The sequence below is a fragment of the Arachis stenosperma genome, chromosome 10 (genome assembly GCF_014773155.1).
Source record: "Arachis stenosperma cultivar V10309 chromosome 10, arast.V10309.gnm1.PFL2, whole genome shotgun sequence".
NCBI lineage: Eukaryota > Viridiplantae > Streptophyta > Magnoliopsida > Fabales > Fabaceae > Arachis > Arachis stenosperma.
The window spans coordinates 126,167,046-126,182,617 of NC_080386.1; the positions used below are offsets into that span (position 1 = coordinate 126,167,046).

Here is a 15,572-nt window from a genome sequence, read left to right on the forward strand (position 1 = left end):
TTTTCATATTAGGAGTGTATTGGTGTTTTGGCTGAATATTGGGGGAGTGGGGTGTTTTGCTGGTTTGTGGATGTCACAGTCAACACGCATGGGACGTGCTACTGATGCTCGTCAGAAGCGTGTCAGCACCCCAGTAACATGCCGGGGGCGTGGTGACACGGCACGCATGTAGCTCACAGACAACACGTAGGGGGCGTATTGGAGCAGAGTTTTGCGGTTCCCAATGTGCTGCAGCAACACAAGGTGGGTGTGTTGGAGACTGTCTGCATGCAGGGAACAGCTCCTCCACTCCGGTAAGCAACAAACGTTGCCATGGCTCTATAAAAAGAGAGCCTCTATACCCTTAGTAGAGTGTGTTAGTGTTAGTCTTTGTTAGAGAGAGAGAAGGGTTGCTGTTAATTTTTGTTAGAGAGAAAAAGGGGGATTTTGAGGAAAGAAAGAAGTAGGGTGGAAAAATAGATAGGAAAAAAATAAATATTAGTTTGTATTTATTTTAAAAAATGGTACGTAATTATTCAACTCCGGAGGAACATATTATAAATTATTTGGATCATTCAATTTATATAAGTTGATAAATTATATTTTTTATGTATATTTTTTTTTTAATTTTTGTTATTTAACATGTTAAAATATAGTAGGGGTTATTATTTTTTGTATTTTATAAATATTTTGGAATAAAGTTTTTATTTGTAAAATATGTAAAATATAATTATATTATATGTTATTTTATATGATCTAAACGTGAATATATAATTTTTTATTATTTTTTGATTAATTTTCTGTTATAAAAATACTATAATAAAATATATTTTTATAATTTTTGTTATGAATATACTAATAAATAAATAAATATTCGAGGTTTTTGGAAATAAATATGCATGTCGAACATGTATTTTCCAAATTTTAATAAATAAATATTAAAATAAATATATAAATATTTAAAAAATGTGTTGTTATTAAATATTTAAAAAATAAATATTTTGATATCGAAAAAACATCAATCATTTATATTTATTTATTTAAAAAAAGAAGTGTAGTTATAATTATTTGTTTATAATATTTAAAGAGAAAATGTTAATATATAATTTTTGTATTATTTTTCTTAGAATGAAATTATATTTCTGTGAGTTTAATAAATAATTTGTATATTAATAAAAATACATGTCCTTTTTAAATAAATATGCTAATATTTGTTAAATATTTTAATAAATAAGATATTAAAACAAATATGTGAGTATTTATTAAAATATTTATATTGATGTCGATGTATTATTTGTAAGAATTATTATTTATTTAAAGTAACAAATATATTTTTGTTGATGCAGTCTAACAGGAATTTGTTGGTGCGTAAACTGGATCCGCCACAGACGTGAAATCCGATTGTTGAAAACTACTTATGCGCTACGAGATTCTACCACGTCTCTAGTATTGGGGTGATACGAGGATTTCACCCCTTATTAGCTGCTCTGGTTGAAAGGTGGAGGTCAGAAACTCACACCTTTGTATTGTCGGTGGGTGAGGTTACAATGACATTGGAAGATGTCGCTCATATATTTGGCCTATCCATTAATGGAGAGCCTTTGAGTGGATGGACAGATAGTAGTGGCGACTTCTTGCTTAGCCAGAGCATCACGATATTCGGTCATGAACCAGGAGTCAGTCATTCTTCGAAATCCTATATAAAGCTGACTTGGGTTTGACGTATCAGAGACACAGAGCCGTTGGACAATAAGAGGTCCATTAGGAGATACGTCAGATGTCAGATCTTCTGTTTGTTAGGGTCGACCTTATTCACGGATAAGTCGACCGAATACGCCCACGCGAAGTATCTACCGTTGCTTCTCGATTTTATGCGGATCCATACTTATAGTTGGGGGTCAGCATGTCTCGTACATCTTTACAGAGGATTATGCTGTGCACCACGATATGATACAAAGGAGATGGATGGACCTCTTAATCTATTGTTTGTTTGGGCATGGGAGCGAATGCCGTGTATTGCGCCCATACTGAGACAGACCCTTCCACTGGCTGAGATAGTAGTTGCCATGAGGTAATCATTCTTATTTTAGTATTGCGTTATATTCACGATGCATGTTTGATTTACGGTTAGTTATGTAAATTTTTTCAATGAATCATGTTTCAGGTGGAGTCATTCGAAACGGACCACAGTGTAGTTATCGAAGACTGTAGTGAGATTTAGGCATGATATAGACTACATGCAGGAGGTAAATATTTATGATTCTTGTAATTCCTATTTCCAAACATTAATGTTAGGGTTCTAACATACCAATTATATGTGGCAATTTGAGTGGCGACTGTACGACGTATTGATCATACCTGACGAGTTACATAGACATCTTGAGGTGTCTAACACCGTTACTCTGTTGTTGTCGTTTGAGTGTGTCGAATGGCACCCTACAGACCGAGTAATGTGTCAGTTTGAGTATACACAACCTCCCCCACGATTAGCAAGGGACATTCCACTAGACCAACATTACATCACTCTTCACGGAGTGCATGGGGGATGGATAGTGAAGTAGGGCAAAAGACGAAACACTCGGTTGCCAGATCTGCACCCCCTTTCAACTTGGGACTTTATACCGACCATGGAGTATAGAAATTGGTATGTGGGCTCGTACGGACATATGCTGAGACTGTCGGAGTACGTTCTTCAGTATCCACAGCCACCTGCACAGCAGCCACCTGCACCTCAGGGCCCACCTCATCATGTAGTGTTTGAGCCGTTTCCTTATTATGTACCACAGTGAGTCTAGCCACCACAGAGGTTGCAGTCAGTACAACCAGCACTCTCAACACAGCCAACACTCTTAGGATAGCCACCACTCTCAGCACAGCCACCAGGGTCAGTCCGGCCAGTTACATCAGCCCATACTTACGATTCCAGCCGGTCATGATTGGTTTGACCTTTTCGTCGTCGGTCACGGAGATAAGGAACTACAGAATTGGGCCAACGCTAGTTTGGGTGGTTGGTTAGATTTTAATGCTATGCTTTCACCGTCAGGGTCGGCTGATCCACATGGGACATCAGTAGGTATGAGCCATGGTTTGCGGGGTCCTACTTCCGACTACACATCAAGGGGTGCATCGTGTGATAATAGTTTCCTTCAGCCGCAGCGGTAATACACAGTTGTTGACGAGTACAACCTTGGTGCATCCGGTCCAGCAAAGGCAGGTGGGTCGGCCACTCCGGCAGAGACAGGTGAGTCGGCCACTCCGGGTGTGGTTGACTCAGTTCCAGGTCACCCGTATGACCTACGGACGCAGCAAAATCCACCTGATAGTATACTCCGTCGCGGTTCGGTCAGGGCATGATGGGTAAGGGACTGAACTGGTTGGTTCGAAAGAAGTGAGCTTGGGTTTAGGGTTTTTAGATTTAATTCTAAGAATTAAGTTAATGTAATTTGTATTTAATGTTTTATATGTTGACGTATGTAATTCGTAGTTAATCTTTTGTATATTTACTTCACGAAGGCAGTAAATGATAATATTAACCTGACATTAAACATCAATAGATAAACTCAAATTTAAAAATACAAACACGACTAACATAAAAAACATCGACTAACAAAATACAAATTTAAAAAAACAAACACGAAGAAAATAAAAATCATTCACCAACACCACTCGGTCCAGCACGTTGAGGACATCGACTCCAACTATGACCCTAGGCAGAGACGGCATATTCGAGGACCACGCATGTCGCGTGAGTCCATTTCATTCAAGTATCGGGTCAATTTGGGGCGACCTTTCGACGTTCGCCTCGAGGCGGAGTTAGCGACCAATGTGGGTCCCTCATATGCAGGCCATGTCTCGGGATCACCTAATTATGTGAACTCAAATCTATATACCTTATAAATCTCTGTCATATTGTACATGTCATTCACGTACAACTGCCAATCGAGACGCTGGTTAGCACAGCAAGCAATAACATGGCGACACGGTAGTCGTTCCACTTGAAAGTGTCCACAGTCACACGACCGTGGCGCAAGATCAACAACTAACACCTTCGCGCTAGTCATTCCGCGCACCTCAAACACCTCATTTCGCCTATCAAACCGGTGCACAACTATATTTCCAGCCTGTTGCATATTTTTCTCTATCCGCTGTTATGCAAATACGGAGTAAGTAAATCCAGCACGCTTACGTTCGTGTGTCTCGGCACTCTTCCGCGTAAAAAGTTCATTTAACCGATAATATGTTGCTCGGACCAGTGCCAACACAGGTAGATTACGGGCACCCTTCAATATCGAGTTAATGCACTCAACAAGGTTTGTCGTTATATGGCCCCATCGATGTCCCTCATCGAATGCCAATAAATGTCTGAGTCCAATGGCATCGCAGCACCTAGCATATGCCTCGCCTCGATTTTCCAACCTCTTATAGTTGATGTTGTACTCTTCCACCGTTTTTGAATACCCAATGTTAACAACAATCTTTTGTAAGTGAGGGATTTTGAATGCTCTTATGAAGTTGCTGCCGATGTGCCTTATACAAAACATACACCATGCTCTTGGAGGTTGCCAGTCACCTCCGAAAATGATTTACTGCTGCCCGGATTGACTCATGCCGGTCTGAGATCATACCTACACCGTCTTTTCTACCAACATGCATTCGCAGATTTCAGAGAAAGAAGTGCCACGTATCAGCTGTCTCCCCTTCCACCCAGGCAAAAGCGATAGGCACAATATTCTAGTTCCCATCTTGTGCAACAGCGACCAGAAGTGTACCTTTGTATTTTTCGTATAGGTGTGTGCTGTCAACCTGAACTAGAGGATTGCAATGCCTGAATGCCCTAATGCATGGATCAAAACTCCAAAATATGCAATGAAGTATTTTTACACTATGCGCCTCCTCATTTCCATTATACAGTGGTCGTGTTTCTATTTGGACAATTGAACCAGGCATCTTCTGAACCATAACCGAGAGCCACCATGACAAGGCTTGGTAAGAATCTTCCTAACCACCGAAAACTTTCGCTATGGACTTTTGCTTTGCTAACCAAGCCTTTCGGTAACTGATGGTAGAGTTAAACCTTGACTGGACTTTCGCTATTATAGATTTCACCTTTATGGACGGGTCAGTCTCAACCAATGGCGTTATAGCCTCAGCAACGGTATCCGAGTCCAACTTGGAATGATCTTGTGAAATCGTTCTCGTTGTGCATGTGTGCCTACCATTGTATCTACGTATCTCCCAACAACTTTTTTTTCGTATCAAGTTGACTCGGATAAGCCAGTTGCACCCACGCCCATACATATTGCATTTTGCATAGAACGTCTGTGGCTCAGAACATTGTAGTCAATTCCTCTAGAGATAGTGTAACTTCTAATTACTACGACGACCGACTTTCTAGAATTGTATTCCATTCCAATCCGAAACTATCCGTCCTCAGGATCAGCAACGCCTACAGAAAATAGAAATCATCGTTCATTAATCAATCCAAAGTATAAATTAACAAAAACTTCAGTCATCACGTACATATGTTTGCATATTCCGATGCATGCATGGCGTCGAGATCCAACTTACGCATAAAAGGGGGGCACATTCATCGGTTGACTGCTCGAAGGATGAACCACTATATTCTCTACTGCTGTCTCAACTCCTACATCACCATCCTCGTCTTCGTCGCCGGCTTCATAAGTGGCTTCGAAGTCTTCTTCGCTGTCACTATTCATTTCTTCATACACTGCAGTTCTATCATCCTCTAATCATTTTGAATCCTTTCTGCCTTTACGGTTTCAAACTCAACATGCAGCTCAATCTGTGGCTGTCACATTTAAGTCTGCCGGTGAATTTGAAACATATTCTGCAACTTGCTTCGTCAGTGATCGGCATGGTATCAAACTATATTAGACCACCAAAAACTACAACCAGATTCCAATACAGAATTCTGCTCACTCTCATTAACGTACCATTTTTCATGCTTTGACAGAGACCGTTCTGAAACTCCATTAATGTCACGGTGCATGGAACCACAAACGAAAACGGATTCTGGCACACAAACCTCACTCACTTATGAGTATTACGTATTATCTCACCGTTGCGATACACTACTAAGTTTGCGGTACCCTCCATTACACTACTAACACACTCAAAGAACACTCAAAACACACTCTTATTTAGAATAAAAATAGTACTGAGCTCTACCTTATTTAGAGGGGAGCATTCAACACGTCCCCACGTGCTGCCTGTCTCAGGCAACCACGCTTTGCCACATGTCAGCACGTCTTCTGCGTGCTGACTCAGCACGCCCACCACGTACTTCCTACCTTAGCCAACCACGCTTTGCCACGTCAGCACGCTCTCCATGCCAATCTCTGCCATGTGTCTTTCACGCCCCCACGTGCCGCATGTAACCGCCTCCCACATATTGACCTTGCATCTGAGACGTCCACCCAAACCCAAATATAAATACACTAAGTATCCCCATTCCAACTAAATCACCACCCTTTACTCCATAGCCAAATTCTTAAGCCTAAAAAAGGAGATAACTCTCTTTCAATTAAAAAAAAAAAAAACAAACAAACAAACTGCAGCAATATTTATCCTCTCCCATAAAGAAAGGCAATATTAAATTATTTATGTTGAAGTGAAACCCCACCGCCAAACTCATTCCAACCGCAATGGCAAGACCATCTTCCACAATCGAAGTCCCTAATGAACGACGCCGTTTCGACCATCGCCGCACCACTCCTGACTCCGACCTCTCCGACGGTTACCGCCGCCGCCGCCGCCGAAGCCCTAGCTATGATTCTTACGACCGCAACCGGGACCGCCGCCATGATCGCCGCCGATCAACTTCACCTGAGCGTAGAAGCCCTAGGCCTACCGCCTACAACGACGGACTTCCTAACGGCGACGTCCTACCGAAGAAATTCGGCCGTCGTAGCGGCGGCTCGTACCTAGACCGTGACCGCCGCCCGGATTCTGATTCTGACGAGGAGCTGAAAGGATTGAGCTTCGAGGAGTACCGGAGGCTGAAGAGGCAGAAGATGCGAAAGTCGCTGAAGCATTGCATCTGGAACGTCACGCCGAGCCCTCCCAGGCGCGAGAACGAACAAGAATCGGAGGAAGAAAGAGCTGAAGAGATCACTGTGAAATTTGGTGTTGAAAAAGGCGATTCGAGCGACAAGGAGGTTAAACCTAGCGAAAAATCCAAATCTGAACCAAAATCGGAGAATTTTTCCGAGTCGGAAGCTGAATCAGATGACTCGCGTTCGAGGAAAAAGAGGAGGAGGGTTTCTGGTTTGAAACGCAGGAGAAGATCGAATAGCGATAGTGAATCAGAGGAAAATGAATCCGAGTCAGAGGATAGTGAATCTGAATCAGACGATTCAATTTCAAGGAGGAAGAGAAAAAGAAGTTCAAAATCGAAGCATAGGAGAAGGAGAGAGTCTAATAATGATAGTGAATCAGAGGGAAGTGATGCTGAAGAAGAGGAGCGCAAAAGTAGGAGGGGTAAGAGGAAGAGTGGTAAGACTAGAGGGAACAGAAAAAAGAGAAGGTATAGTGATTCTGATGAGAGTGAAGAGAGCGAAAGCGATGATTCTGACGACAGCGAAAGGAGAAAGAGGAAGCATTCTTCGCGGTCGAAGAGAAGCAGAAGAGAAAGAAGAAAACGAAGAAGTAGAAAATCTGAATCAGAAAAAGAGGTTTCTGAATCAGAAGAGAAAAAGGGTTTTGGTGATGCAAAAAACAAAGCAGTAGTTGAAGAGGTGATGAAAACAGAGGTGGATCCCGAGGCTTTGAAATTGAAGGAACTATTTGAATCTCAGAAGAAACCGGCTTTAGATAATGAACCCGCTGTAGGGCCAATGCCTTTGCCAAGGGCAGAGGGTCATATAAGTTATGGGGGCGCCCTTAGGCCCGGTGAAGGTGATGCAATTGCACAGTATGTTCAGCAAGGGAAGCGTATCCCACGAAGAGGTGAAGTGGGTCTTTCTGCAGAGGAGATTCAGAAGTTTGAGACCCTTGGTTATGTGATGAGTGGTAGCAGGCATCAGAGGATGAATGCCATTCGTATTAGGAAGGAAAACCAGGTTTATAGTGCTGAGGACAAGCGTGCTTTGGCTATGTTTAACTACGAGGAGAAGGCCAAGAGGGAGCACAAGGTTATGGCTGATCTGCAGCGGCTCGTGCAGCGCCACATTGGGCAGGATGTTGGCCCAACTCATGACCCTTTCGCTGCAAAAACCTCGGATGGTGCTGATGCTTGATTTCTTTCATGCATGGTCAGCTAGTTTTACTCTTTATCTTGTAGTTTGTTGCACTTTTAGACTATATTTTGATTGTGCTAGCTCCATGTTTTTTCACCTTTCGTTGGTATGTGTAGACTTGGAGAATGAGGACAATGTTTATCCTTCTAGTGAATTTGTATGGAATTCCTTTATTGGTAGGTTATATATGTCACAATTGCAATTTTGCTTAGTATGTTACTACTACTATTGAAATGAGTTTCTTTTGATGCCTCTGATTGCTTGTTGGAGAGAACGGACTTTGTAGAGAGCGGTTATTGCATGTTAACTTTAAATTCTTCTTAGTTTTATATCGGCCTGTTTAATTTATTTTTTTTTTTGGTGAGTCATTTGGATTACACAATTCCAAGTTTTCTTCTGGTTTTTAACTGCTACTGCTGGTGTTATTTATGCATTTGGTTATGGTATAATAATGATATGCATTTTCTTGAACATTCTTCGCCATTGGATTCTTTAAACTCAGGACCAAAACAGTGGTATTGTTTAATAGGCATTTTCTTGAATAAATATATTGGGCAACTTAAGGTTTTCTCCTGAATTTTTAGATGTCATTAGTTCATCACAATAAACATCCCTTGTAGATTTAAATAGTTGTAAAATGTCTATTTTACCGTTATTAAAAGTCATGGTTTTTTCTTCCAAATCCCTATTTCCACCACCACCCAAATGGCTCCCTGATTTTTCCCTCATCATATTCTCCCCCCCCCCCCCCCCCCTCAACAACAAAAAAATCATCTCTCCTCCTCCTCCTCCTCTGGCGTTGCAAGGATCTAGGAAGAGTTTGAGATCAAAGCTTTTCCTCTGTATTGTCCCTTGTGCCATTCTTAACGCAAGCATTGTGACGGTATTGTTGCTGGGAGAACAGTCTAATAGGTGGTGGCTAGACTGGAGGTCATAAGCAGTGAGGATGTTGAAGGGGAGGAGGGGTTTGGCACCATGGAGAGTAGCACAGGGTTTGACAATTTCAGTGGTATGAAGGTGGTTGTGGCAGCAGTAGTGAAGTTTTTAGTTACATTCGGTTGTTAAATGCTATTTCTACATACTCTCTGTTGTTTTCGGTTGCTGTTGGTGGGGTCGACCAGCCGCCGGGGATAGCGGTGTTGTGGAACAGCTGATCGGGTCGGTTTTTGTGCTGGTGCTAGTGGTGGGTTGGGAGGCAGTGGGTGTGATGGTGATGGGTGGTAAGGGGAAGGGTAGTGAGTATTTTGTACAAAGGTAACTGAGAATATGAAAATTGTTTGCACATGCAGTAGTTGATGTAACAATCAAAACTAAAGTGTGTATGTGCAAATATTAAAGTGCCACAAGAGAGGTCCCTATAGTCTAATAAATTATATAAACACATCCAGCAATGATACTTCTCAATTGATTTATTGATCAAACTGAATGAGCCTCGCCATAATCTCAGTACAATGGCATAATACAGATGAACCTTCGAAATGTGTCTTGAAAGTTGAAACGAATAGTTAATATTACTTATTTCTGTTTATACTTTTTTTTGAAATCTTAACGTTTCCTTAAATATATTTTGGTGACAGCTGCCAAAAGTTTATATGCCGAAGTACAAGAATGGAGGAGAATTTTGGCTCTCAGTGTGCAACACAATTCTTTTTATTGGTATTGAGGCATGTAATAGCCATTGGGATGTTTTGGCAGAAAATGCTTCATCTGTCATATGCATCGACTATTCCATTTCTGCGACTAATTCCGTTTCTGCGACTATTCCGTTTCTGCGTCCCCTTCCTCTTTCGATTCTCACGTTCAGTGAATCTTGCTAGAAATGGTTCTTGTTCCCTATGTTAAAATACTATCCCTCAGTGGTAAGTTAATGCCCAATAATCAATGTTGATTTTTATGGTCTTTTATTGTTATAGTTGCATGAACATATGTTATCATAATTATGCATCATCTAGTTAAGTTTAAGAGGTAATTAGGGATGATTCTACATGTCCTGAAAATATCTGGCCAGGAATAGTTGCTGTATATGTGGCATATTTGTGTGGCATGATAGATATCATTCATGTTTACAACAATTTAAATTACTCTATTGTATTATGCCACTTAATTAGCAAATAGTTTTAGCAAACTTTCTTGTTCGGCAGTTTTTTTTTTTTTTTTTTAGAAGCAAGATTACTGATAAGCATTACACTTTTACATGATTGTCATTGAATTGACTTGTGAAGTGTTGTAGTAGTACTCAGCAAATCTTAGTTGCCATCGGGTTTTGGCCTAGATTAGAAAACAGTAGTTGATTGACGACAAAGGTACCGAGAACTAACAATTAAAATTGCAGTCCCAAGGTCCCAGTTAGTTCTAGGCATTGATGCAGATGGAAAGTCAGCACATGGGAAGATTATGTTATCTCGCCTATAGTTTAATGATGTCGATAGGGAATTTATTTTTAACTTTTGAATGAGACTAGTGAAGGGAAGCCTTGGAGCAACGGTTGAATTGTCTTTGTGTGACCTTAATGTCACGGGTTCAAGCTGTGGAAACAGTCACTGATGTAAATATCAGGTTAGATTGCGTACATTACACCTTTTGAGTGCAGCCTTTTTCCGGATCCTGTGTTAACGTGGGATGCTTGTGCATCACTGCCTTTTGAATGAGACTAGTGGCTTTAATTGTTTGAGCTAGACAACTAGTGCTCTTTAAATATGTTGTTTCCATTGTATATCATAGATTTCTGGATAATTGACTTGGTTTGTCATTTAGGTGTCACCTTCTCCTTGTAGTTGTTTTGGCTTCATCGATATTGTGGTTATCCTGACAATCTGAGTAGCTTTTGCAGTATACCATGAATGTAAAAATGAGTAAACTCCCAACTTGGTCCCGACAAACTTTGCATTGGCAATCTCTTCTCCCACTATTGAAAAAAAAAACCAGATAATTCTCTCCTATGTGTGTCCGTGATTTTGTAGGGGACAACTAATTTGTCACTCGGAATGTCAAATTTGTCATTGTAAATTCTGAAGGATCATTGGTCCCGTGATTTCCTTAGTTAGAAATCTCAAGTGTACTAAAAAGTGGTGATTGACGAGATTGATCAACACACAAATTGCTATAAACCGAGTTGAGATTTACTCGCAAAATATACGCAGTGTTTCCTTATGCTTAGGAAAGCAATTTCTCGCTGCTTGTTTTTAAACCGAGTTATTGTCCTTCACCACTCCTTCGCCTTTTGTGTTCTTATGAATTTCATCTTCTTCTGCAGCGAATGAGCATAACATGTTTAATTAAGGTCACTACTCTCTTTTCAAACCATCAGTTGCAACAGCAAAGCTGCATCCGGGTACTACCAGAGTACCAATGTATCATCAAATTCATGATTTTGCTGAGTTTGAGTTGTTGGACCTTGGTGAGTGGCATGTCTGTTGTTTTCTTTGAAATTGGCAGGATTGAGAAATGCTTGTAATGGGTATGGAAAAAATTTGATGAGTAATTATTAACTACCCTTGATTGTCAGATGTCACATTGAAAAGAATGACATGACTAATTTAACTTTGTAATGAAAACATGGTATAAGAAAACTTATGAAAATGTTAAAGTAGCATTTGAGAGTGAGATTTGTTAGCCAAAGTATTTCAACCTAATAAGATGGTAGCTTATATTGCCAAACCAAATTGATTCTTTGTTGTAGATGCTTGCGCATTACTACATTAGTTACTGTTTGGAAATAATACATGACAGAAGGATTATTACTCTGATTTTTTTTTTTGGGTATTTATTACTATGAATTGTGATTTCTAAAACCTTTGAAAATATAAGGAGTGCATATTGTCATTCTTAAATTGATAATATTACTCCTGATTTAGATATGTTATTTTGCAAGACAAAGTACATCTACAAAAAATCACCAAATAATACTATTCACGTCTAAAATACAATATTGCTAAAATTTAAAAGTTTTAAGTAAAAGTTAAGTTTTATTTGTGGTTCCGGGGATTGCAAGGATCTTCTAGAGTCGTAAACTAAATAAGATACAAAAGCAATGGCGAAATCTAGTGTCTAATTTCTCAAATAGAATTGATTATTTGATTATTTAATATCACTTCCAATGACTTATAATTATTTTATATATAATTATATATAATAATATAAAATTTAATTTTAATATATTATTAATATAAAATAATTATATATATTTAATTAAATAATATTATATTAACAAAAATAATTATTTTTTATATAAATTACATAAATAATTATCTAAAAAATAAATATAATTAAATATATCATATAAAATATTTTAAGCTATCAGTCCATTAAAATTAAACTCAATAACATAACGAAAAGTAGACAGTGAAACTTTGATGGCATTAATTTAAACTTGAGACATATGAAATAGGTGAATTGCTCAACTTAAAATAAGTTATGTACTCTTGAGCCGATTTCGTAAGAAACTTAAATACTTGAAAGATGGAAAATATTTTAGTCTTCTAGAGCCGATTTCGTACACAATATAAACTCCCAAGTGAGATAGAGACAATAGAATTCTTAAAGGCCTTCCACATGGCAAAAGGGCATTGGAAGTATTTTAACTTTGACGGATATTATCATAACAATTTTATAATTATTTTTATATAAAGATGTATTTTTTTATTATTAGATAATAAATTATAAAATTTGATTTGATATACTATAAAAGTATTATCTTTTTTTTAAAATGTGATCAAACAAACAAAATATACTTTTAGCATAAAATTTTTTATAAAAAGATATTTTTAACATTTTCATTTAAATAGACGCCTTTAACTTTTATCTATCGAAATCTCGCTTTTTATATGAATAGTTAGAAATTTATTTACTGTGAAATCATATAAAACATACGAGAAGATATATCATATATTCCTAATTATTACCTCTCATGTTTTGATATTTTAACCTACACCAAAAATTAAGTATTAAATTAGTTATTTGTATATAATATATATTAAAATATAAAATATATAATAAAAATATATAAAATAATAAATATATTTATACACAGGTATAGTAGATTGAGTCTTTGTATATACATTATTTTTTATGAATTTTTCTCATCCTAATAACCAACTAATTAATTAGTCATTCTTTGCAAAGCTAGATGAAGTATATTCCAGTATGCTGGAAATTGATTCTAAAAGATAAAATAAAAAATGGCAGCGTCACACCCTTGAGAAAAACCTTAAATATATGCCCCTGACTAATTTATTATCATGATGCTTAGGTTGTTTGGTTGATCAAGCTTCTAATCAATATTTTAAGAAGATAAGCAGAAGAAGTCGTTTTCTTTGATGTAGTTAATATCTAAGGATGATCATAGATATTAAATAAACTGCCAAAAGGCAAAATTTGTAAGTATTTGAAGTTCTCTGTCTCTTTCTTTGGTGTTACCATTTGCTTCATTTTATTTATATCTTTTTGTTTCTTCTATTGACCTTCATATTCTTTCTTCTTAGATTACTTTTTATTCCATTTTCTTCTATTGTCTTTAATTCATCATTGTAAAGTTATTGGTGTGTCAAAAATTATCATACTAAATTCTTGCAATGCCGATTCATTTACAACTTGAACTTTCTTATTTTCTTTTCTAAGTCTAACTTTTATTTTTTATAATTCATAGAAAGTAAAACATATCTTGTGTAGAGTTTTTCAATAGAAAATTAAATATGCTTTTATCATTCAAGAATTTCTCAAGGAAAAAAAAATCTCATATTTATATCTTTGCAAGAAAAAGTTGCACAAAAGTGTGAAATCTCATGTTTCTCTTTTACTTCTTCTTCTTGGATTTTTTTTTCTCTCGGTTTTCTTCTTCTTCTTTTCTCTTTCAACACGTTTTTTTTTCAATTTTGTTATTCAAAGAATTTTGTTTTGGTTTCATAAAATTTATGTATTAATTTAAGGTCACATTTTTTTTATTATTTGACAATACTTATTAATTTAAAACTAAAAACAAAAAATTAAAAAGTGATCAGATTACAATTAATACTAAAAAGTATAATTTTAATTTTAACTATATTTTTAAAGTGTTGTCAAAATTTTATAACTACTATAATTCCAGAATTAATAGCCATCTTAGCATTTACTATGTACATACCATAAAAGGAAAACCACAAAAAATTGCACCGGATAATTTTATCGCTGATAAAAATATACTCGAATTTTGTTATCGATAAAAATATCCTCAAACAATTTTAAAATACGACAAAAATGCCCAACATTAAATATATATTCTCAAAAAGTATTTTAAAATTGAATTTTGATGTATTTTTTGCAACCATAATTAAAAAAAAGATATTTTTATACTAAAAATTTAATAATTTTTCGCTAAGTATATATATTTTTTTGTGATTTTTCTGTCAAAAACCAATAATAATCTTAAAAAATCACAAAAAATATATACTTAACAAAAAATCACAAAATTTTAAGAATAATAATATCTTATTTTTTTAATCATACTTGTAAAAAATCGCATCAAAATTCAATCTCTAAAGTATTTTTTGAGAAATACATATTTAATGTTGGATATTTTTGCCGCGTTTTTAAATTATTTGAGGGCATTTTTGTCAATAGCAAAATTTGGGTGCATTTTTTTCAGCAATAAAATTATTCAAGTGCATTTTTGGTAGTTTACTGTATTATAAAACTCTAGAATGAACCTACACTAAAGTCAATCCTTGACAACTATTTTTATTCCTAAAGTTTGTCAAAAATTTTAAAAATATTTTTAAATTTTATTTTATTTTAAATTTGTCTCTAAAATTTTTAATTTTCATCAAATATACTCATGACAACTAAATTTTAAAAAGTTCAGAACTAATCCAGCAACAATTTTATAAAAATAAATACAAGAAAATTAAATAATTTCAGAAATATATTTTTTTAATTATATTATTTAAAATATAATTAAAAAAATTTTCTTATTTTTATTGATTACTCTACGCATAGTCAATGAAAATAATTTTAATGGATAAAAAAGGTTCTCATTTTATTTTATTTTTATTAAATAAAAATTCAATCATGCAATAAAATTATATTTACTTATATTATTTACTTATAATATTTATTTATATATTATTTATTTATGGATCAATCAACTTATTTTATTAACAAATAAAATGATTTTATTTCATAACTCATATATTGAATTATATTTTAAATAATATAATTAAAAATATTTAAAGTTATAAAGATATTTTAAAATTAATTATTTTCGTTTTCTCTAATTTCAAAGATATTAATTATATTCTCTCTTTAATTTTAAACGCATTAATTACACATAATTTCTTTTTAATTTTTATAGTCTAATTCTAA

At 36.0% G+C, this 15,572-nt stretch overlaps 1 protein-coding gene across 3 annotated transcripts; it reads left to right on the forward strand.

The window, feature by feature from the left end:
- The first annotated feature begins 6,531 nt into the window (after positions 1-6,531).
- On the forward strand, positions 6,532-11,807 carry LOC130955888 (uncharacterized). 3 transcript variants are annotated; one of them, XM_057882883.1, is made up of 4 exons: positions 6,532-8,252; positions 8,354-8,413; positions 9,815-10,096; positions 11,491-11,807. In XM_057882883.1, exon 1 carries the CDS (start codon positions 6,645-6,647, stop codon positions 8,235-8,237), a length of 1,593 nt encoding a protein of 530 aa, XP_057738866.1. In that variant the 5' UTR covers positions 6,532-6,644; the 3' UTR covers positions 8,238-8,252; positions 8,354-8,413; positions 9,815-10,096; positions 11,491-11,807. The 3 variants fall into 3 exon arrangements, with proteins under 3 accessions (XP_057738866.1, XP_057738865.1, XP_057738864.1); XM_057882882.1 differs by lacking the exon at positions 8,354-8,413 and having other exon boundaries at positions 11,491-11,801; XM_057882881.1 differs by lacking the exon at positions 11,491-11,807 and having other exon boundaries at positions 6,533-8,413; positions 9,815-10,141.
- Positions 11,808-15,572: the final 3,765 nt, after the last annotated feature.